The sequence below is a fragment of the Engystomops pustulosus genome, chromosome 1 (genome assembly GCF_040894005.1).
Source record: "Engystomops pustulosus chromosome 1, aEngPut4.maternal, whole genome shotgun sequence".
Taxonomy (NCBI): Eukaryota; Metazoa; Chordata; class Amphibia; order Anura; family Leptodactylidae; genus Engystomops; species Engystomops pustulosus.
The window spans coordinates 154636704-154660700 of NC_092411.1; the positions used below are offsets into that span (position 1 = coordinate 154636704).

A 23997-nucleotide genomic window follows, 5' to 3' on the forward strand; every position below is an offset into this window, starting at 1 on the left:
CCCGTAACCGTTTTTATATTTTGATAGATTTTGGGATGCGGGGATACCTAATATGTTTGTGATTTTTACTGTTTATTATGTTTTATATCCGTTCTAGGGAAAGGGGGGTGATTTGAACTTTTAATATTTTATTCATTTTTTTATTTTTTAAAACTTTTTTTTTTTTTTTCACTATTTTTTAGACCATCTAGGGTACATTAACCCTAGATAATCAGATCGCTCCTACCATATACTGCAATACTTCTGTATTGCAATATATGGCATTTTTGCAGCACATTCATTACAATGAGCCACTGGCTCATTGTAACGAATCTGCAGATGCCAGATAGTCTTGGGTCAAACGAAGACCCGAGGCTACCATGGCAACCGATCGATGACGATGACGTTCGGGGGCGCGGCGATCGTAATAAAGATGGTGGCACCGACCGCGGTTATTAGCGGTGGGGGTTTGCTGCAATATGCAACAACCCCCACCTCTGTATGAAGAGGACTCAGCCCGTGAGCCCCCTTCATACATCACTTATACCTCTGCGCCGTAGAGCTACGGCGCAGAGCGTTAAGGGGTTAAGGCCAAGGTGATGCTCAATGTTGTTATACAGGGATTTAACATCAAGACTGGCAATCATTGTATTGGGTGGAAGTGTTAAATCCTGTATTTTTTTGATGGTATCTTTAGTGTCCTGAAGGTACGAGGGAATAGCACAGACAAAGGGTTGTAGCATCTTGTCTATGTAGACACTGCTTGATTGCATGACAAACGCCTTACTCACTGTTCTAGCCCGTTTCCTCACAGCCCCACTGAATGCACTACTCATAGTGGGGCCATCTATTATGAGACTAAATACATTATTTAAAAAACGAGTCACTATAGGTTTAGAGAGCTGTGTCATACTGGGGCACATTTACTAAGGGTCCGCACGGCGCATTTTCATCGGGTTTCCGGCGCACGCAATCGAATTTTGGCCGACTTGCATGCAACACAAATCGGGGGGCGTGGCGGACGGACAACCCGACTGATTCAAAATAAGCACGGGATTTACAATTCAAATTGTGTTGCAAGACAATGCACTGACATATACCAGGAAGAAGAAGGTGAACTCCGGCGGCCCTCAGAGGGGAAGCGACACATGCAGGAAAATGGACGCATGTTCTTGAAGAATCACGCCGGACTTCATCCTCATCGGAGAATGTACCTCGGGGATCGCGACAGGACCGGGTAAGTAAACCTGCCCCACTGTGTTTTTAAACACTTTTCCATGGAGTAGCAATTCTACTATAATTTTAGGATGTATAAATAGTAAAAGTGACATTTTATGATGTCCGGATATGGGTTATCTTTTCTGCCAATGGCAGTTTTGGGTAAAAAAAAACCTTTAATTGAATGTACACTGCTGAGCCCCCCTTTAAAGAGGACCTGTCACCCCCACCAAACATGCCCCCCATAATCCTCTCCCCAGCCCCTTTCCATATATGTTAAATTTATTTTAATTTATGTTGTGAAAGTTGTTACTAAAGGATATAACCTCTTATCAAATAAGAGGTTGGATCCTCGTATCCACTGCGCTGGCAGTCGGATATATTCATGAGGGGGCGGCACTCCTCTCTATGCGCTGACCGACACTCCCCAACGACTACCCTCTCTCGCTGCGGAAAAGCCTGCAGCGATTGCGCAATATATGTGATGCTGCCGGCTTCTCCGCAAATACTGTATTCTTCCTGGCCAATGTCAGAAACACCAAATAAGAAAGTGTAAGGTCAAGCAATGGATTACACGTCCCTCTGCGATGTGGCCGCATCACAGAGAGACGTGTAATTCATCACTTAGGGGGTCCACTTTAATGTAATGTCCACTGCAGAGTCCCCTCTTTAATGTAATGTCCATAGCAGGGCCACTTTTAAAAAAAACAAAAAACGCCATGCTCACCTTCGGCTTCTTCTCCCCGCGGCTCTTCCTCCAGGCCTGTGAGCGCACAAACTATGATGTCACCTTGACGCGACACACATGATCCCTATTATATCCTTATTATTATTGCTTGCTTGTCTCAGCAAAGCATCCCCTCACCTGTTGCGGTCAGTGAAATCCCATATATCAATATTAAAGGGGTTTTTCACTTACAGCAAAAAACTTTTCAGTAGTTTATTTATTCCTCCAGACCTCTAGATGCCTGCATGCCATCACTTAACAGAAAGATACATTGTTTATTTCTTGTGCATGAAAACCGATCGTCATGTGGTGTCACACCGGTGCATGGTTTATTATATCACAGAATAATAAGAACTGTGCACCTGTGCGACATCACAGAGAGTAATCAGAATGGTGCACCTGTGTGACATCACATGACGATTGGATTTTATCCAGAGGAAGTTAACAATGTAACTTCCTAAAGAATTACATCAAGCAGAGATCTATATAATTCATACGTAGAGTATTTTTGAAAACTGTTCAACTCTTCATTGTACAAAACAATTATTTGCTGAAAGTGGACAATCCCTTTAACATATAGTAGCCATTGTTGCCATGGGGCATCACTGTTTAAGCATAAAGTGCTGACATTGAGGTTCACATGATGCACCTATAGGTAGAGAAATGCATTCTTTTTCTTAGTAATTATAGTAGGGCCCTCAATTTTTTCAACATAAAGAGATGTTTTGCCCCAGCAATATTATAGCAAATTATCAAACACAGATTTTTATTATTACTCCAGCAATTGGTAGGGGTTGTGGCTATATAACCACCGAAACACATATGGCTCAACAATATAACAGTAATATGCCGTATGGCACAACGATTATCACAACCATCCATCTAATGTGGCTCTTGACTCTCCACAGACAAAGAGTTTAATTCAATTGCCTGATCATTTTGTTCTCGGAAATATAAGTTGCTGTCAGAGGTGTAAGGTAGTAATGGCAGTTTTATACTGTCTCCCTTTGTGAATGGGGGTGTCTAGAGAGCTAGCCATCATACAAATAATCTCTCTGCTAACAACTCACATTGTGGTTCCATTGGATTAAAAATGCAATATTTTTCAAGTTATAATAAAAAAAAGACTTCTGTATTTCTAAAGTTAAAGCCTACCAGTGTTTCGGTAGTTCCCTTTGTTCACCAATTCAAGAGTCCATGTGCCTTGTGGATTTTCATCCCATGTGTGTGTACTCATAAAGGACCAGTTTTGGTACCCAGCAGAACTTGTATCATATGGTCTAGAAAATTGAGAGAAATTTTAGATATCTTTATCTGTGATAACAAAGTAACTCAACTTTTAATAGCCTTACCTCAACCCCATGAGAACAGATCGTGTACCCATTGGGCTGGTGAGGTAGATTTCTAGATCACCTCTTCGAGTATAGCTGAGCGAGACTTGGGCTTGAACATGCTCAATTGACAAGATGTAGTTTGATGTCCCAGAGCAACCACTAATGTTCTGACTTACAACAAGATGTGAAGATATTCTCCTTGAAGAAACAAATATATTACCAAGACTTTCAAATAAATTATATGCAAAGAAAAGAGCTCCTGGTAAGAAAACACATTTACACTTACCGAGGACTACTGACAATCCTAACCAAGCACGTTCTCTGTGGACGTGTAGTTTCCCACTTTAGAGCTAGGTCCACCATTTTTCCAGCATCCAGAAGTCCATAACCATAATGGTGACTCACTAGAGTAAGAAGTAAAATACATTGCACTTTCACATTTTGCCTAATGCTCAGTTTAGAAGACATTGTTTGTGGCCTCACCTTTTCTGCCTACTCCATTTACCACCCAGTCATCAGTTATTAAGTTATCAGGACTTGATGCACGCACCACAATGTGTTGCACATCTCTCCATGTGAGGGCAGGGCTGTGTTCAAAAGGTCACAAATCAGTCAGGAGATTTATTAATACTTATAACCTTCTAACTCATGTAACAAATTGGACATCATATATGTCTCTGACCCTCTTAGGCTGGATTCACACTACCATAGCACGGCGGGCACACGGCAGCACAGGGAGAGAAGGAGGGGGAGAGCACAGCTCACCCCCGCCCCTCTCCATAGCGATATATGGCGCACGGCGCCGTATGCCGTGAAAAGATACGACATGTCCTATTTTTTCACGGGGTGCGGAGCCGCATGTGTGCTGCACCGTACCACTCCCGTAGGGTGCTGTGCCCCCATTGCCGTCTATGGGGGACGTATATTGGCCGTTTATACGTCCCCCATGCGGCAGTGTGAATGAGGCCTTAGAGTGGGTTCACACGGCAGTATTTTGAGTTCATCTTTTTATGTCAAAATCAGAAATAGGATATACAATTGGAAAGATTTGTAATGGGGCAGAATGATGACATTACAGCCTTGCAGCACTGGGGTCCTGGGTTCATGTCCCAGGGTCAACATCTGCAAAGAGTTTGTATGCTCTCTCCGTGATTGCGTGCGATTCCTCCGGGTCCTCCCACACTCCAAAACATACTGGTAGGTTGATAAGATTTTGAGCTCCATTGGGGACAGCGACGGATTTGGCAAGCTCTGTGCAGCGCTGTGGAAACTTTGACCGCTACATAAATAAAGGAATTATTATTCATGTACTTCTTACTTTGCTTCCAGTGCAAGTGCAATAATTCCTGCTGCTAGAGGCGCAGATGCGGATGTTCCAGTGTGCTGTTCTGTACACCGGTATCGAATGTCAGTGGTGACCTACAAAAGACAGCACATACCCTGCAAAGTTAAAAGGAAATGAAAATGACCTGTTAAACTTACAGTATGCGAAAGGTGTAGTTTATTCTTTAAAACCTTAAAGGGAATCGGTCAGGACTATTTGGAAACTAAACCACCCACTGGGCCTTATGGACTGATGACTTAGTTTCTCAAAATCCTTTAAGGGCATGTTAAAAACAAGTTTTCTTCCAGCAGGCACATACTATGACGCGGCTGCTGCTGATGTCATAGTATGCGCCGGCCAGGAAGAAAACATGGCCACGTCCATGACAGAAGAAACTCCTCGGGACTCACCACATGCTGCTGGCAGGGAGCCAGGTAATGTGAATTACACTTATAGAAACTACTGAAATGATTCAGAATGCTGACAGAGGCATTTTTTAAATCAGCATAGCATAGTCTATTGGAACCTGTCAACAGCTAAAAATGACATTCCTGGTGACCGGTTTGCTTTAAAGAAAGAAGAAAATATGTCACCAATGGAAAAGGCCAGACTCCATTAGCTGGGATGAAAGAAAATATAGGTTGATTTTGTTATTGTTGTTGTCTCCTATTGTCAAGATACAAGTCCATCCCATAAAACCACCTCCAGGTTTCAAAAAGAAAAGTTTTTTCACCTACGCATCATGACCACATGACAGGACGGAAAAAAAACAGAAATAACAGAAACCTTTATTAATCTATCAGCGAGCATTTTGACACAGGAGCACATTGAAATCTTGAGTAAGGGTATCAATTGTGTGCCCTCTCAGGACTTTAATCTGTTTTGTACTATACAAGATATTAATAAGTTTGCTCGCAACATTACGGTAGAAAAAAAAACATTTTTTGGACTTACAGGACGAAAATAATGTCAATGTGTGTAATTTTGTGGATCAGTGTAATGTTTTAACACTTAAAGCACCATCAAATGAGTCAGGGAGTGCAAAAAACAGATCACAAAAAGTATCTACTATCCAATAACTTTGTGGACCCCCATATTGGAAAAATTCCAAGATATTGTGGAAAAAGAGCTTACTAACTTAAAAATAAAAGGATAAGAAAAACAAATATGACAAGGAAGAAAGGTTATCTCTATACCAGTTAAAAGAGAACAAGGGAATAGTACTCCGCACAGCGGACAATGGAGGGGCCAAAGTAGTTTTGGATCCTGCCCTATACAGTAAACTGAACAGGGATATTCTATACAGTAAACTGAACAGGGATATTCTGAATAATTCAAGTCCCCTAAACTGTAACCCCACAATATCTTGCCAGGAAAGCCTAAACAAACTTTTGGAAAAGGGCCTTTATTTGGGAGTGTTGACTGAAAGATTGAAGGAATTTTTACAAGTAGAACACCCTACTACTCCTACATTCCATTCGGTCCCTAAAGTGCACAAAAATATATTCCCCCCCCCCCCGCGCCCCCGATAGTGGCAGGTATCAGGAGCATGGAAGAATGGTTAGGGGAATGGTTGGACTTCTATCTCCAGCCACTAGCCAACATAACACCTAGCTTCTTAAGAGATACAAAGCACTTGCTCTAAATTCTTAAAAATGTAAATTGGAAACAGGGTTATGGGTTGGCCACAGCGGATGTATCGCTGTATCCATCCATACCCCACAATTTAGATGTTCATTTTCTAGCTAAACACATGGATATGTATAGTACTTATAGTGCTGAATTGAAAGAAAATATTCATTTCACAAGGTTCTTATTGAGCCACAACTTTTTCATTTTTGATTTGGAATTTGATTTTCAAGTGAGGGGAGCCCATATGGGAGCCAGATTTTCCCCCTCACTTGCAAATATATATATGACACAATGGGAGGAGCAGTACATCTTTTCATCGACAAACCCATTTAAAGAAGATATCGTGTGGATACGCAGATTTATAGATGACCTGTTTGGGTTTGGTTTGGGTCAGAGAAGCATTTCAAACAACTGATGACATACTGCAATAATAATCATATTAACATAACCCCTTATCACCGGCGCTTGTTTTCCCGCTTAATGACCAGACTTGATTTTTCGGATCTGATATGTGTCACAATAATTGGTTATAACTTCGGAATGCTTTACATATCTAGGTGATTTTGAGATGGTTTTCTCATGACACATTGTAATTCATGTTAGTTGTAAAATTTTAGTGATAATTTAGGAAAAATTCTTCATTTTCAAAGTTTAAAGTGTTCTGTTTTCCAAACAGGAAGTAAAACTACCCAAAAAGCTTGATAATTAACATTTCCAGAATGTCTGCTTTATGTTGAGATGATATTTTATGCATTCTCTAATTTTTCTTGGATGTTATGAGGCGCAGAACTTTAGGTGCAATTTTTCTCATTTTCATGAAAATCCCCCAAACTCACATTTTGAGTGACTTTGAAAGGCCTAAATAACAGTAAAACCCCATAAATTGCCCCACTACTACCCCACTAGCCCAAAAACAACTTCTATTAAGTCTATTAACCCTTTAAGTGTTTCACATGAGTTATAACAATATGGACCAGCAATTTAGAAACTTTTGAATTTTTTTGGAAAATACATTTAGGCCAAAACTGACAATTTCATAATGAATAAAATGATGAAATGCTCTGCAACGTTTGATGCCCAATTTATCCTGAGTATACGGATACCCCATATGTGGTAAATTTCTGTATGGGTGCATGGCCGGGCATAGAATGAAAGCAGCGCTATTCACAGCAGATTTGTATTGTCACATTGTACAGGCTATATGAGGGATTATTATTTGCAAGGTGAAATACAATGTATAGATAATTCCTTTTGGGGGTCTATAGCTTATTCTTGAGATTTTAGTAACTATTTCAAGGGGGGCACAAATAAAATCATCAATTTTTATTTTGGATTTTTAGCACCTTTTTTTCCCCCACTCACCGTGACGTAAAAATAATATGTTGTTATCTTTATTCTCTGGTTCACTACGATTGCGGTGATACCTCATTTATATAGTTTTTCTTATCATTGCTCAATTTTACTGAGCAAACCCAATATTGGAGAAAATCACATTGTTTTTATTATCGACAACAGGGCCATAACTTCTGTATTTTTCTGTTGTCAGATCTGGTTGAGGGCTTATTTTTTGTGAAAAGAGTTCTTTTCAGTTGTATCACATTAAAGCGCATAACCTTAATACGGACACGATGATACCAAAAATGTACTGTTTTTGTTTTTTATATACTACACATTTTATGTGTAAAGGGGGAGATTAGGGAACATTTTATTTATTTATTATTACAAAGATTTTTAATTTTTTTTACATTTTTTAACCTTTCCACTCTAGGGCTTGAACATGTATTCATCCAATCGCTTGTTCAAGGGGTACTCCCATCTGGGCATTTACATTTAATTTCATTTATTTGCCATATGTAAACATTTCTTCAATTGGATGTTATTAAAAAAAATGTTTCTGTGTGAAGATAATTTCTCATAAATGTAGTCATGTGGTCCCTTAGAAACGAGATGGCTTCCTCGTATATGACCACCTCACATTTTATAAGCCGTGGCCAGACATGAGCTATTGAGTCCTGTCTGACCAACTGACCAACCGTGGATGGCTAGGGGACTTGCAGTAACTCCCAGACATTTCATATACAAAAGACATTTTGTTTCACTTCAGCAGAGGTGCCGTATCCGAGGAGTCAGTCTCGTTTCTTACATTAATGAGAAATTATCTTCACACAGGTGAATTTTTTTTAATAGCATCTAATTGAAGAAATGTTTATATATGGCAGATTAATGAAACAAAATGTGAGTGCCAAGACGAGAAGCCCTTACACTGCAATACACTTGTGCGCATGCTCAGTTACTTAACCCCTTCCCGACGCGCGCCGTACTAGTACGGCGCGCGCCGGGTCCCGGTGCATGGAGAGGGCTCGCGGGCCGAGCCCTCTCCATAGCCGGTAAGTCTTTGCTGCATATTGCAGCAAAGGCTTACCGGTAACACCCGCGATCGGTGCTAGCACCGATCGCGGGTGCTTTCACCGCGATCGCCTCCGGCAATGCTGCCGGAGGCTTCAAAAAGATGGCGCCGCAGATGGATCTCCGCTCCCCGATGACGTCACGGGGAGCGGTGATCCGTTGCCATGACAGCATCGGGCCTCACGAAGGCCCGAAGCTGTCTCGTTTTAACCTATTCATTACAATGTGCTATCAGCACATTGTAATGAATGAGGAGTAAAATCCCCATATACTGCCATATTGCAGTATGGCAGTATATGGTAGGATCGATCAGACAACCTAGGGTTAAAGTACCCTAGGGAGTCTGAAAAATAGTTAAAGTGAAAGTAAAAAAAAGTTTAAAAAAAAAAAATTATATTAAAAAAACCTAAAAATTCAAATCACCCCCCTTTCCCTAGAACTGATATTAATATTAATAAACAGTAAAAATCATAAACACATTAGGTATCACCGCGTCTGAAAATGTCCGATCTATCAAAATATACTAACGGTTTTTCACTGCGTTTAACCCCGTAACGGAAAATAGCGTCCAAAGTCAAAAATGACATTTTTTTGCCATTTTGGAAAATATAAAAAAATTAATAAAAAGTGATCAAAAGGTAGCACAGTCCTAACAATGATAGCAATGAAAACGCCATCAAAAGTCGCAAAAAATGAAACCACCCACAGCTCCGTACACCAAAGTATGAAAAAGTTATTAGCGCCAGAAGATGGCAAAATCAAAAAAAAAATTTTTGTACAGGAGGTTTTAATTTTTTTAAATGTATGAAAACATTATAAAACCTGTACAAATGTGGTATCCCTGTGATCGTAGCAACCCAAAGAATAAAGTAGACCTGTCATTTGGGACGCAGAGTGAAAGCTGTGAAATCCAAGCCCACAAGAAAACGTCGCAAATGTGTTTTTTCACCATTTTCACTGCATTTGGAATTTTTTTCCCGCTTCCCAGTACGCGCCATGGAATATTAAATACCGTCACTACGAAGTGCAATTTGTTACGCAGAAAATAAGCCATAACAGAGCTCTTTATGTGGAAAAATACAAAAGTTATAGATTTTTGAAGGTGGGGTGTGAAAAATGGAAGTGAAAAAACTAAAAAAGGCCAAGTCGTTAAGGGGTTAAAGCAGGGTCCTGCCAGGAGGCTGAACCCGGCGTGAAGAGGAGCCGGCAGCGTCAGTTCACTGGCCGGTCCCCAGGATCCCCTGGTAAGCTCACAGGGGGAGATACTTACACAGCTCGGTGTAAGCGGTTAAACCAGGGAGCAGAGTTTTTCCGATACACAGTTTAAGTGCCAGGTCTGGGATGTTACATCACAGCACCGGCATCAGTAAGACCCAATGTCTTGCAATTTTCTTCTGAAGCGCCGCCGTAGAATCCCGACAGGGCAGTCATTAAGGGGGTTAAAATTTACATACACCTATGGGGGCTCAGTAATAGAGTTTTTAGATGTCAAATTGCAGAGCACAGCTAATGGCATAGAGGTCAACCCCTATAGAAAAGAGAGTTCGGGCAACTCCATCCTAATGGCCAAGTCCGGTCATCCTAACCACGTCATAATATTCCTTATGGTGAAATGGTCAAATTAAAGTCAGTTCGTGGAAGAAGCACAGAAAGTGAAGACAATAATACAGGGAAAGAGATATAGATTTTGCCATAGATAGTAAGTGAGGAAAATACCAAGAGATAAATAACTATAAGATAAAGGGAGTAGGAGAATGACATGAAGAATAGTAATGGTGAAAGAACAAACACCAATAACATTTGTGACTAGCTACAGCAACCAATTTAAGGAGATTAAACACATAGTTAGGAAACACCTACCGATACTGTCACAGGATCCATTACTAGCTAAAGTAATGAGGGCAGGTGTCAAATTTGTCTCAAAGAGGGCTAAATCTATAGGCTCACAAATATCCCCAAGTATTTTTTTGAGTAGAATACAGAATAACCCACCACCTGGTTAGATCTGAAGTAACACTACATATGGGGACATACTGTATGTAAGGTATGCAAATATGTACAGAGTAGAAAAACATTTAAATCTTACACTACAAATAAAGAACATACAGTAAACATGTAGATCACCTGCAATACATGTAATGTAGTCTATTTGGCTGTATGCATAACACGCAGGGTCCAATATGTAGGATGCACAATAGGTCCTGCTAAGGTGAGAATCAGGAGGCACATGTCAAATGGAGTATGATGATGAATGTTTCCTCTTTGTCCTGTCATTTTAGGGAAAAACACCAGGGAAATTTTGATTCATAAAGATGGCAGGGAATAGAAAGAGTCACTACTCCAATCAGAGGAGGAGATGTCCTGAAAAAATTATTCAATCAAGAGACCTTCTTGATGTTTATTTTACAAACCTGAAGTCTGGAAGGGTTAAATTTACATCAGAACTTTATCTTATATTATTAAAATGTGTTATATTCTCAGGAAGCTACTGGCGGGTAGCGACATGCGAGGGGCCTTCATGCCCAGCTCCCCTTCCTTTTTGGGCCTTGCTTTACTGTGTCAGGAATTCTTACCTATTTATGTGACAGTACTTTTTCTATCTGTCGGCCATATAAATATAATATTCATATTCTTTAGCCTGCCATTCATACATTGCTGTTCACCCTGTAATATTTAAGTTTGTCCAGTAGGGGGAGCTGAAGTATCAGGACAGTGGACATTATCATGTGCTTTGCACTGCCCTGAGGATTAGTGTATTGGTCACACTTTTAAATATTTTTATTGTAAGTCTTTTTTGTTGTGATATATATTTTTCCAATAAAGTATTTTGATTCTTTGGCCTTTGATCGCATGCTTCTGTTCTTTTCATAATATAAACGCTTCCTTTATCATTACATGAGGTCGTAAAAACATAGCTTCTTACAATTTTCCTGTTCTTGTTCATGCCACTACTAAAAGTGGTGGTTAGTGTGGATGCACATGCCTCACTATACCAGGGGACTTCTCCGTTCTCAGTGGTGCTGCCAACTGATAAAGTGAAAATACTGTTGGTGTACCCATCACCATTACAGTTATCGTAATGCAAGCCACCATTTCCTGATGCCCACACAAAAATTGAGCCAAGGCCGCCACGTCCCTAGAGTAGAAGGAAACATAAAGGCAGAAGCTGAAACATATGGACATTGGCTGTGCAGAAACAAAATGTGATCTCAATAACACGTACTAGTTCAAGAGTTCAGAAATGACAGGGACGATAACGTATTTCAGTACCTTAGGGCAATTTGTAAAGTGTTTAAATAAAAACAAAGAAACAACTTCAGAGATACAAACTACTCTTAGTCTCTCAGTGGTGAGGCTGCATCAGCATTGATGAACATGGAAGCAGGGCCAGCTCCAGCACTAGAGTTGGTGAACTCTGTCCGGTCAGTGCGGGGAAGCCACAGATTCATGATTTGTGGTGCACGTTCTTAATCAATCGGTAGCTCCCAGCATTATACACGGAAAGAGCACTTTTATTGAAGTTTCCATAAATGTGCCCCAGTGTTTTCATTTGGGTTCGGGTATTGTTCCACACACCAGGACACCCCTGGCCAATCATAGCCATAGCTATTTGCTTTGGGTGACAATTTGTGGTATTAGCTGTTCAGCCACCAACATTTCTGGTTCACCACTGTGAAGGAAAATATCAAATCTTATTTGGAAACATCATTCAGAAACAATCTGGAAATGTACTGCAATTCAATCTAGAAGCAAGAGCTCTGATTATCCCTTCAAGGAACCCATCAGCAGAATACACCTGACAAATGAAACACTACAAGACCCTAATAAAAGCAGCAAGACTTTCCAATCATATTACTTTTGTAGACCAGTGTAGTGGGATTATGCAAAAGAGATCAACTTTTAATTAATATGCAAATTAAACACATAGGGGCAGATTTATTTACCCGGCCCATTCGCGATCCAGCGGCGCGTTCTCTGCGCTGGATTCGGGTCCGGCCGGGATTTATGATGGCAGTTCCTACGCCGTCCACCAGGTGGCGCTGCTGCGCTGAAATGCATCTGATCGCGCCGGAATACACAGAGCTGGACCAGGTGAAGGTAAACGTGTCCCAAGCGACACATTTTCGGTTTTTCCGAATACGACGGGTTTTCGTTCGGCCACGCCCCCCGATTTCCGTTGCGCGCATGCCGGCACCGATGCGCCACAATCCGATCGCGTGCGCCAAAATCCCAGGGCAATTCAGGTACAATCGGTGCAAATCAGAAATATTCGGGTAACACGTCGGGAAAACGCGAATCGGGCCCTTAGTAAATGACCCCCATAATGTCAAAGAGCTCAGAACTAGGTTCATTTCTGCTTATACATTCACTTTAAGATGGTTTGCCTGAAAGAATAAAATAAAATTGAAATGTACATCAGAACCTAGAATACTGGAAGTCCCCAGATTACGTACAAGCTAGGTTCCATAGGTTTGTTCTTAAAGGAAACCTACCATTTAGAATGGCAGGGGTAAGCTGTAAGTACCGAGCACCAGCTCAGGGTGAGCTGGTGCCGGTACTTACTTTCGTTAGTGTTATAAACCGCGGTATCGCGGTTTTAACACTTTTTAAACTTTAGAGCAGAAGGGGCTTCGGCGCTGCGCGCGACCGTGCGCGCGACCGTGCGCGCACAACATCTCCGCTATTTCCTATGTAGGCGCGCGCACGATCGTGCGCACGCAGCGCCGAAGCCTGTTCTGCTCTAAAGTTTAAAAAGTGTTAAAACCGCGATACCGCGGTTTATAACACTGACGAAAGTAAGTACCGGCACCAGCTCATCCTGAGCTGGTGCTCGGTACTTACAGCTTACCCCTGCCATTCTAAATGGTAGGTTTCCTTTAAGTTAAATTTGTATGAAAGTCGAATCTGTACATGTTATAATTGTAGCTCCAGACAAAAAATTTTTTTTTACCCCAGTGACAATTGGATTTTCCGAATTTTTTGCTATAAAAGGATTATCAATAAAGCTTCATTACACTTTACAGCTGATGATTGCAATCTGGGACTAAAGTAAAGCATCCAGAGAGTTTCACCAGAGGTCACAGTGGGCAGATGGGTCCGTATTTAACTAGGGGTTGTCTGTAAGTCGGGTGTCCTTAAGTAGGAGAGCCCCTGTATATATACCGTAGTTAGAAAGGATTGGACTCACATGTACTATTCCTTTATGAAATGCCTCTGTGGCAAGCCTGCCTGGCCCATCCAGTGTTTTGCCATCATCTTCTGGTCCCCAGCTGGCACTGTAGACATGTATGTATTGTGAATTCAAACTTAAAGACCGAGCTTCTACAGAATCAGTAATTAATCCATCAAGCATCCGCACTCCTATTGGAAAGTATATGTTTAGATGACTATACGTTGATGATGCACTGATATCCCAAAAATTCTTATAGTTTACATCCCCAAAATTATATACTTCAGTGACATATAACGGGATCGCTAAAATATAACTTTTATTATCGTAATGCTAAAATTCATATAATTCGATCAACGGCAAAAGAAGCCAACATATTGCACCAAGTGTAACACTGTAAAAAAAGGAATTAGTCCTCACCGGTAATTCAATTTCCATAAGTCCACCATGACGGCCCCCTGGAGGTTGCTTCCCCTTCCTCTGTAGGGACAGGAAATTGAGAGTATTAAAAGGCCCTCCCCCAACCTCCCACCAGTGTATACCCAATCACTACACCGGTATAGGCTTCAACTCAATTTTATTTTGCATGTTATATTCACATACAGTATTTACAAGAAGAAACCAACAAAATTAACAAGGGAGGGAAATAATAGGGCCGTCATGGTGGACTTATGGAAATTGAATTACCGGTGAGGACTAATTCCTTTTTTCCATTTCGTCCCCCATGACGGCTCCCTGGAGACATACCAAATTATCCCCAGTTAGGGAGGGACCACTGCTTGTAGGACTTTACGGCCGAAGGCCAGATCTTTTGCCATGGCTATATTCAGTCGATAATGATTAACAAAGGTGGAATTTGAACTCCAAGTGGCTGCTCTGCAAATTTCATCAATGGAGGCTCCCCCTCTCTCCGCCCACGATGTGGAGACTGCTCGGGTAGAGTGAGCCATTAATTTCAAAGGAACAGGAACACTTTTAAGACTGTAGCATTCCCTGATCGTATTTGTGATCCACCGGCCAATAGTTGACTTAGAGGCCTTTCTTCCCTTATTTTTTCCTGCAAATTGAACAAAAAGGTTTGAGTCCTTCCTCCAGGGACTTGAGACCTTTAAGTATCTAAGTACTGAGCGTCTTACGTCTAGGAGATGCCATTTCTCCTCCGTAGCATTCTTAGGCTGACGACAGAAAGATGGCAATACGATCTCCTGACTCCTGTGAAAATTAGAAACAACTTTAGGAAGAAAATTTCTATCAAGTCTGAGAGTAATTCTATCCTCAGAAACTGATAGGTAAGGTTCACAAATCGACAAGGCCTGGAGCTCCCCAGGCGGGGATGTGATCTAGCGGATGTGATGGCAACTAAGAACGCTGTTTTAAGCGTTAAAAAACGTAAATTATTTGACTCATTGGGTTCAAAGGGATCTGAGGTTAACGCATCTAAGACCAAGGAAAGGCCCCACTGAGGGGAAGATTCCTTTACAGTAGGTCTTAAGCGGGTACAGGCCTGAAAGAATCTCTTTACCCACCTGTGTTCCGCAAGTGCTGTATCAAAATATGCGCTTAAAGCTGACACCTGGACTTTCAGGGTACTAGGCCGTAAACCTTTATCGAAACCCTCCTGCAGGAAATCAAGAACCTGGCAAATACTGGGAGAATCTTGGTTAGGTTGATCTTTACACCAGGCACAAAATTTTTTCCATATCTTAAGATAGATAGCATGGGTCACAGGCTTCCTACTATTCCTCAAAGTCTTTATTACCTTAAAGGAGAGTCCTTTTGTGTTCAGGAAGGCGCTTTCAGGATCCAGGCTGATAGATTCAGGAACCCTGGGTTCTGGTGTAAGACTGGTCCCTGGTGCAAAAGGTCTGGAATCTTGGGAAGGATGAAAGGAAGGTCTAGAGCCAGCTTTTGTAGAAGCGGAAACCAGCTTTTCTTTGGCCAAAACGGAACAACTAGAATCAGCTTGGCCGGACTGGATACTAATTTCTGTAGAACTCTGTTGATCAGAGGAACTGGAGGGAATGCGTAGAGGAGATCCTGATCCCAAGGCTGGGAGAAGGCATCCAGACCCCAAGGAACTTCCTTTGGATTTAGGGAATAGAATTTCTTGGCTTTTGAATTTGTCCTGGATGCAAAGAGATCGATGGCAGGGTTTCCCCACCTGAGGACAATCTCCTGGAAGATTTCGGGTTTCAGGCTCCATTCGTGAGGGAGAATAGGTGTCCTGCTGAGGTAGTCCGCTACCTCGTTCTCTGAGCCTTTCAGATGGACTGCTGAAATTGAAAGAGCATTCTCTTCTACCCAAGAAAATATTTCCTGGAAATGGTCTGAAGTCTTTTTGACCTTGTTCCGCCCTGTCTCTTTAAATATGCAACCGTAGTTGTATTGTCGGAGAAGATCTTTAGGTGCTTCCCTTTTAGATCCTTGGTACAAGCTTTCAGGGTTTTTAGGACGGCTTTCAGCTCCCTTTCGTTTGAGGATGCACAAGACATTGAATGGGACCAGAGGCCCTGAACGTACTTCCCTGGAAGAAGAGCTCCCCAACCTGAGGTGCTGGCATCTGTCTGGATCTGGGTTATTGGCCAGAGAACCCAGTTCACACCTTTTTGAAGGTGATCGAGATCCTTCCACCAGTTTAAGGATTTTTTTACTGCTGAAGGAATCTCCAATCGTAAATTCAGGTGATGGTAGTCTTTGTCCCATTTTGACAGGATCCAGGACTGGAGAGGTCTTGTATGGATCTGGCACCAGGCTACACATTGAATGCAAGAGGTCATGGACCCCAGAAGACTCATCGCTGCTTGTATCGAGATGTATTTCCTCTTCTGGAAGTCCTTGATTTTCAGAAGTAATCTGTCTATTTTCTCCTGTGGAAGATAAGAAGTCTGGGTTAATGAATTTAAGGATACTCCCAAAAATTCTTTTATAGGACTGGGAGTCAGATCGGATTTTTCCAAATTTATAATCCAGCCCAATTCCCGAAGAACTTCTATTGTCACCTTCTTCTGTTTTTCTAGATGGCTTACCGAGTCTCCCACAAGTAAGAAATCGTCCAGGTATGGGACCACTAGGACTTCTTCGGTCCTTAAGTATTTGACCACTTCCGCCATAACTTTGGTAAAGACTCGGGGAGCTGAAGAAAGACCAAATGGTAAAGCTGTAAATTGAAAATGAGATTCTTCTCCCGAAGGAGAAACCACTGCAAAACGCAAAAACTTTTGGGAATCCGCATGAATGGGAATATGATAGTATGCATCTCTGAGATCCAGAGTACACAAAAATGCATTGCGGTTTATTAAGGGAGTAGTAGATTTTACAGACTCCATCTTGAATTTGATATACGTCACCCACTTGTTCAGAAATTTTAAATTTATAATTAACCTGTAAGACCCATTTGGCTTCTTTATTAGGAAAAGGGGGGAGTAATGACCCGTACCTTTTTCTTCTGGGGGGACTGGACAAACCACTTCCAGTTTCTGCAGGGTAGACACTTGCTCCCAAAGATGATGTGTCAGACTTCCTGAGGATTGCCTGGACAGAAAAAACCGATGAGGAGGAGAAGACATAAATTCTATACGGTAACCATCTTGGATAATGGAAGTCACCCACCTGTTGTTTGTTATATTCTTCCACTGGGGGAGAAAGTCCTTCAACCTTCCCCCCACCCTGGCGTCATTGCTTCTTTTCTGGTTTGTTTGAGGAACTGAAGAGGAATGGCTTGTTTTTTCCTCCCCTGGAACTATTCCAGAAGGCTTGTCTCCAGGAAGATCTCCCCTTATTCTTTGGTTGGTCTTTGTTTGCTCTAAAGCCACGAAAAAACTGCTTTTTTGGTGTAGGTCTAGGTTCAGGAAAACCTTTCTTCTTATCCGCAGCTTTGTCAAGAATCTCATCTAGCTCAGATCCAAACAAGAATTCACCTGAAAAGGGAAGGCTGCAAAGTTTTGCTTTAGAACGAATGTCCCCCGACCATTGTTTCAACCAGAGGGCCCTTCTGGTGGCATTTGAGAGGGCGGCATCCCTTGAGGCAAAACTAATAGATTCAGCTGAGGCATCAGCTAAAAAGGCAGTAGCAGATTTAAGTAAAGGCAACGAATCTAAAATTAGGGATAGGGATACTGAGGTTGCCGCAATATTTGTTTTGATTGTAGTCATAGAAGACTCCCAAAGTTTTTTAAGTAGACAATCCGTTTTCCTGTCCATAGCATCTTTAAGTTGCGTGGAATCTTCAAACAGTAAATCCGTCTTTTTAACAACTTTGGTAATAGGAATGTCTACTTTGGGTATGTTCTCCCACAATTTGGTCTCTTCTGGGTCAAACAGTAAGCGATTTTTAAAGTCTTTAGGGACAATTAACCGTCTCTCTGGTTCTCTCCACTCATCTACCACAAGACCCTTTAAATTTTCGATAACTGGAAACACCCTCGTTTTCTTCTGTCTCAGTCCCCCGAATAGTTCATCTACCATGGATTTTTCTTCTACTTTATCCTCAATTCTTAGGGTATCCCTTAAGGCCTTTATTAAGCTATCCAAATCTTCATTGGCAAACAAAAATTTGGGGTCATTAACCACCTGAGGTTGTGAAAAGACATCCTGGTCTTCTGACTCCATCTCGTATGAGCATGAAGGCTGTTCATCATCCTCTACGTATTCAGGACTAATTCGGGGTTTTTTCAAGGGTGGCCCTTTAGAGGCCTTAATTTCTTCCCTCATAATGGTTCTTAAAGGAAACCTACCACTTGTAGTGGCAGGTTTCCGATGGCAATACCGGGCACCAGCTCAGGGTGAGCTGGTGCCGGAGCTTATTTTAGTTAGTGTTTTAAACCGCGGTATCGCGGTTTAAAACACTTTTTAAACTTTATAGCCGGCGCAGGCAGGTACGCGCTCGGCGCATACCGTGCACGCGGCTACATAGGAAGTGAATGAGAGCCGCGTGCACGGTAAGCGCCGAGCGCGTACCTGCCTGCGCCGGCTATAATGTTTAAAAAGTGTTTTAAACCGCGATATTGCGGTTTAAAACACTAACTAAAATAAGCTCCGGCAGCAGCTCACTCTGAGCTGGTGCCCGGTATTTCCATCGGAAACCTGCCACTACAAGTGGTAGGTTTCCTTTAACTCATCCAAAAATGAGGGTTTCTCTTCCTTAAGGATTTTATCTAAACATTCTTTACACAGGCTCTTCTTATAAGAGGCATCTAATTTTGCATTACAAATTTGGCAACGCTTAGAAGGAGCCTTTTTAGGTCTATCCTTATCTGGCTCTTTCTCTTTGGGTTTGTCTCTTTCCCTTTCTTTTGGGAGATCTTTCTCCTGTTAATTTAAGAAGATAGGGAGAACTACATCAGTAAAGACCCTTATAAGAGACCCCAAATAATGGCAATAGACAGGGAAATAATTCCCACACATTCCAAAGCGTTTACTCACGGAACCCAGGGCTAGGGATCGCGTCTCAGCCACATCCGCCATGTTGTCCAGCTCCATGGAGACCTCAGCAGAAGTGAAACTACACTGCACGCCTCTAAATACTCACCTTCCGGCGTCTGACGTCATCAGTGGCCGCCTGTCTCCCTGGCTGCCCCACTTCCTGCGCCGAGGTCTCCGCGACGTCACTTCCGGTCACCGGAAGTGGGGCATCGGCCGAACAAGCGGATCGTGTGCCGGCCGCTGCGGACCCCAGAAGGAGTCGTATGGCCGCCGGCACGCCACAAATGGCAGCCCAGCACTGGAGACCCCAAGTGGAGCCAGGAGCTCGGACGAGGGAGTGCTGGGGAGGACAAGCACCCCGAGAGGTACGAGATCCATACCTCCCCCCCCCCCCGGAGGAGAGAGAGAGGATTTACTCTCAACCCTATCCCCTGTAGGGACAGGAAACACTGGTGGGAGGTTGGGGGAGGGCCTTTTAATACTCTCAATTTCCTGTCCCTACAGAGGAAGGGGAAGCAACCTCCAGGGGGCCGTCATGGGGGACGAAATGGAAATAGGAGATCTTATTATGATATTCAACAACAGGAATATTTTTTGAGAAGTGGCTGATATATTCTTATACGCATTCCTCAAAAATAATTCCCTGAAGCGTTGGGTATTAAAACACGGTTAGAATAGGCCTAGGGAGTGCAATATTCAAACTCCTTTTTAGTTATGTTTGTTTGGTGTGCCGATTAATGTGTATACACTGGCAAGGGATTCTTTCTGAGCTCATTTCATTACGACACCCCAAAGCAGGTAAGACTAGATTAATTTACCTAATTGTGAACTCCTCTAGGACATATCAAAAGTTTTTTAATATGCACATTTAATACAAGGTCGGCTTCGCTAAAATATGAGCTCAGCTAGTCACTATTGCAGGCTTTGATACAGAGGAGGGCCGTAGGTATTGGTCATATGAGGTGGCCAGTCCCATATGGCAGGAGTAAGGTGCCTAGCCTCTAGTTCGGAGGAATAAAAGGAGCAATGCCCTAAGCCTCTAGTTCGGAGGAATAAAAGGAGCAATGCCCTAAGCGTGAATCTTCAGGCATCTAATGTAAAGGGTGTGAATTAGCTTAGGCAGTCAGTGTGTAATGTGCAAGGTGCTAATACAAGCTAGGTAATCAGTTTAGCATGCTATACCTTATCAGCCAGTGTCAATTGGAAGTGATGTGAGCATATTTAGGCATTTCATGTGGCAGCTGTAAGCTGTACAGCCGTCAAGAGTATTTCGGTAGTGGCTGAAACAGTCATCCATGTAACCGGATGGCTTCTATAGAGTGATAAAAAAATCAATACAGTGGTTATTTGAGCTCATAACTAGGGCTTAGCAAAAGCCAGTGCATGGAGGTATGAATTAATATGATTAATGCTTAACCACAAAATCTTGCATATGAGACACTGCCTTGGGCTATAATATCTGTGTGAGTAACACACACTTCGATTAAATGAGCATAGGATAAAATTTTGATATGTCCTAAAGCAGTGGTCCCCAACTGCCGGGCCATGGCCAAAGAGCTAAAAAAAAACACACACATCTATACTCACCTTAGGCTTCTTCTCCCTGTGTTGTTGTGTGCGCATTACATTAAGGGGGGGGGGCTCTGCTGTGTGGACATTTTTATAAAGGGGCACTCTGCAGTGTGGACATTACATTGAAGGGGTCTCTACGGTGTGGACATTTCTTTAAAGGGAGGCTCTGCTGTGTGGACATTACATTAAAGGGGGGCTTCGCACGAGAGTCTGTACTGGGCCTTTACACATATACCTCATATCTAGCACTACAGATTTAATTTTAATCTCAATGGTGGATAAATGTGTGAATAATTAGTGATACCTGGTGGATGTATCGATGTATCCGTATTACCTGTCTGGAAAAATACCAGCAGTCCTGTACATATTCTTCTGGTCCTCTTATATGATGTACTGTATTTGTTAATCCAACTAACAGGTCTAGGAATAGTAATGAGAAATTCCTGAAAAGAAATAGTCCTTCCAAGAAGACCGCGCTCCGGCTCTGCTGTGTGGATATTTCTGTAAAGGGGGGCTTTGCTGTGGACATTTCTTTAAAGGGGGCTCTGTTGTGTGGATATTTCTGTAAAGGGAGGCTCTGCTGTGGATATTTTATTTATTAGGTGCGGCCGCTGCATTGTAGTAGTGGCTGCATTTCTCACCCTAGTCTTACAATCGAGTTTATGTAAATGAGCTGGAGTCACTCACCGTTCGGCTAGCCGAGCAACTCCTGGCTCAGTCAGGGCATAATTTATGCACGTCCCCTCATCTATATACATCCCCGGCGGAAAGCGCTGATCTCGCGCATGCGCAGGAACTACCTTCCTTGGGCAGCCGCACTTCTTTCCCGCCAGCTGAGAAAGGAATGTAGTTACCACACATGCGCCGAGGATGTGTTTAGATGAGGGAGAGTGCATAAATTATGTTCCGACTGAGCCAGGAGGTGCTCAGCTAGCCGAACGCTGAGATATCCTATTTTAAGGTTTTACACTAGGTGCAATATGTTGGCTTCTTTTAGTGTTGATCGAATTATATGAATTGAAGCAATGATATAATTAAAGTCATATTTTAGCAATCCAGTTATTTGTCAGTGAAGTAAACTATACGTTAGAACCCAGAAATAACTGCCGTTAGCCATACATCACCTCCTATCCTTGCATTGTATGCAATTCCTACACCACAAATGTTGTTATTAGCAACTGCAGCCACCTCCCCGGCACAACGTGTTCCATGACTGAAATAAAAGTAAATAAACCATTGTTACAAAAAATAAAGGCTTCACCAATTAACAAATTGTAATCTAGTGATGTAGTACAAAAAAATTTGAAAGGATAGAAGCCACCAGAAAGAGAGGCAGCTCTCACTCAATTTCTCTGCATGACCATGTAATATACCATTAAACTTAGACTAGGGTTTCATTAGGCTCCATTGCACTTATATATGCTACAATGACCTAGCGGGTACCACTGCAAGCTGCTGATCTATGCAACCAAAAACAATTTGTGTCATAACTGGTGGGAACAGAGATGACTCCGATTCCTGCAGACCCACTTAAAAAAAACAAAAAACTCTTGCTCAAATGTATATAAAAAAGTATCACTTGCACCAACCACGATGCAGCACATTAAAACAAAGCATACTAATATGTATCTACAAGATATTGGGGCAGATTTATCAAGCTGTCTAAAAGTCAGAATATTTCTAGTTGCCCATGGCAACCAGTCACAGCTTCCCTTTAAAATATTCATAAACACTGGTAAAATGAAAGCTGAGCTGTGACACTGAGGACATATTTTCCATTGTGTGTCAAAGACGAACATTTTTCTTCCTCAGGGAATCGATAGTGCTTGGACGCAGAGTGGCTTATATAAAATGTCCTGAATATTGGTATAGACCCTTATGCTAATTTATTTTGTTAATTTATGTATCTTATAGATACATATTAGTGCACTTGGTTTTAATGCGCTGCATCGTCCTGAGTTGCGTTGTTCCCAATCACTATAGCTATGGCCCAGGTGATACGTTCTTTTATATTCATTTTTTGAGGCTTCATTTAATGCCCCCATTGGACAAACCATCAGCAGATTTGGTTTTCAATATCATCTTTATGCTGATGACACCCAGCTATATACTTCGGCAAGTAACATCAGCTCTGGCCTAATCCAGAACACTAGTGATTGTCTCTCTGCTGTCTCTAACATCATGTCCTCTCTCTTCTTGAACGAACTTCTTGTTTTTCCACCATCCACTAACAGAGTCTATCCTAACCTCTCCATATCAGTCTGTGGGGTCATCATAACCCCGAAGCAGCAGGCCCGTTGTCTTGGGGTTGTGCTGGACTCCGACCTCTCCTTTGAGCCACAGATTCAATCTCTTGCTCGCTCTTGCCGCATGCATCTCAGAAACATCTCTAGAATCCGCCCATTACTCAAATTTGAAACCTGTAAAATGCTAACGGTCGCTCTGATTCACTCTCGTCTAGACTAGTGTTACTCTCTACTAATCAGTCTTCCACTCACCAAACTCTCTCCTTTCCAATCGATTCTTAATGCAGCTGCCAGGCTCGTCTTTCAGACTAAACACTTCACGGATGCCATAAGCTCATGCCAGTCACTGAACTGGCTGCCAGTCTCCTTTCGAATACAGTTTAAAATAATAACCTTCATCCACAAAGCTCTGCATAATACTGCACTTCTCTACCTCTTCTCTCTCATCTCAGTCTATCACCCAACCCGTGCTCTTAGATCCGCCAGTGATCTTAGATTAACCTCTATCCTAGTTCGAACCTCCCACTCGCGTCTCCAAGACTTCTCTAGAGCTGCACCCATTCTATGGAATACTCTGCCCCAGACTAACCTCCATAGTTTCAAACCTGCTCTTAAAATCCATCTCTTTAGGCAAGCCTATAACACTTGTTAACTGCATGAAGTTTCAACTCTTTTTTTTTTTACTAACCTGTCCTATGTCCTCCTCCCATCTGTTATCCAGCAACCAGCAGGCACCAGGCTTCTCTGCAGTCCCATTCACCCTGGACTTTGTATATAAGATGATTGCTGATGACTGGGTCAATCAACAGAACTTCTATTTATTATATTATATTTTGTTCTATTCCCTTATGAAGAATGGCTGGACCATTATATAAGCTTTTTATCTCTTGAGTCATCCCACTCTTCCTCTTAGACTGTAAGCTCTTGCTCCTTTTGTTCCATATGAATGTTTTGTGCTCTGTCATGTT

General features: G+C 42.1%; 1 protein-coding gene across 3 annotated transcripts in view; it reads right to left on the bottom strand.

The window, feature by feature from the left end:
* Positions 1 to 23997, bottom strand: part of PCSK4 (proprotein convertase subtilisin/kexin type 4) — a 54274-nt gene that overhangs the window by 24339 nt on the left and 5938 nt on the right. The window contains exons 6-14 of one of the 3 annotated variants that reach the window (XM_072112126.1): positions 21908 to 21996; positions 13809 to 13981; positions 11544 to 11756; positions 4577 to 4677; positions 3742 to 3845; positions 3545 to 3662; positions 3277 to 3456; positions 3080 to 3204; positions 1925 to 1960 (exon numbers count right to left, since the gene is read on the bottom strand). In XM_072112126.1, the coding sequence (XP_071968227.1) occupies positions 1925 to 1960; positions 3080 to 3204; positions 3277 to 3456; positions 3545 to 3662; positions 3742 to 3845; positions 4577 to 4677; positions 11544 to 11756; positions 13809 to 13981; positions 21908 to 21996 (1139 nt within the window). Of the gene's footprint in view, positions 1 to 1924; positions 1988 to 3079; positions 3205 to 3276; positions 3457 to 3544; positions 3663 to 3741; positions 3846 to 4576; positions 4678 to 11543; positions 11757 to 13808; positions 13982 to 21907; positions 21997 to 23997 lie in introns of all 3 variants that reach the window. The other 2 variants (XM_072112116.1, XM_072112135.1) reach the window with 2 other exon arrangements.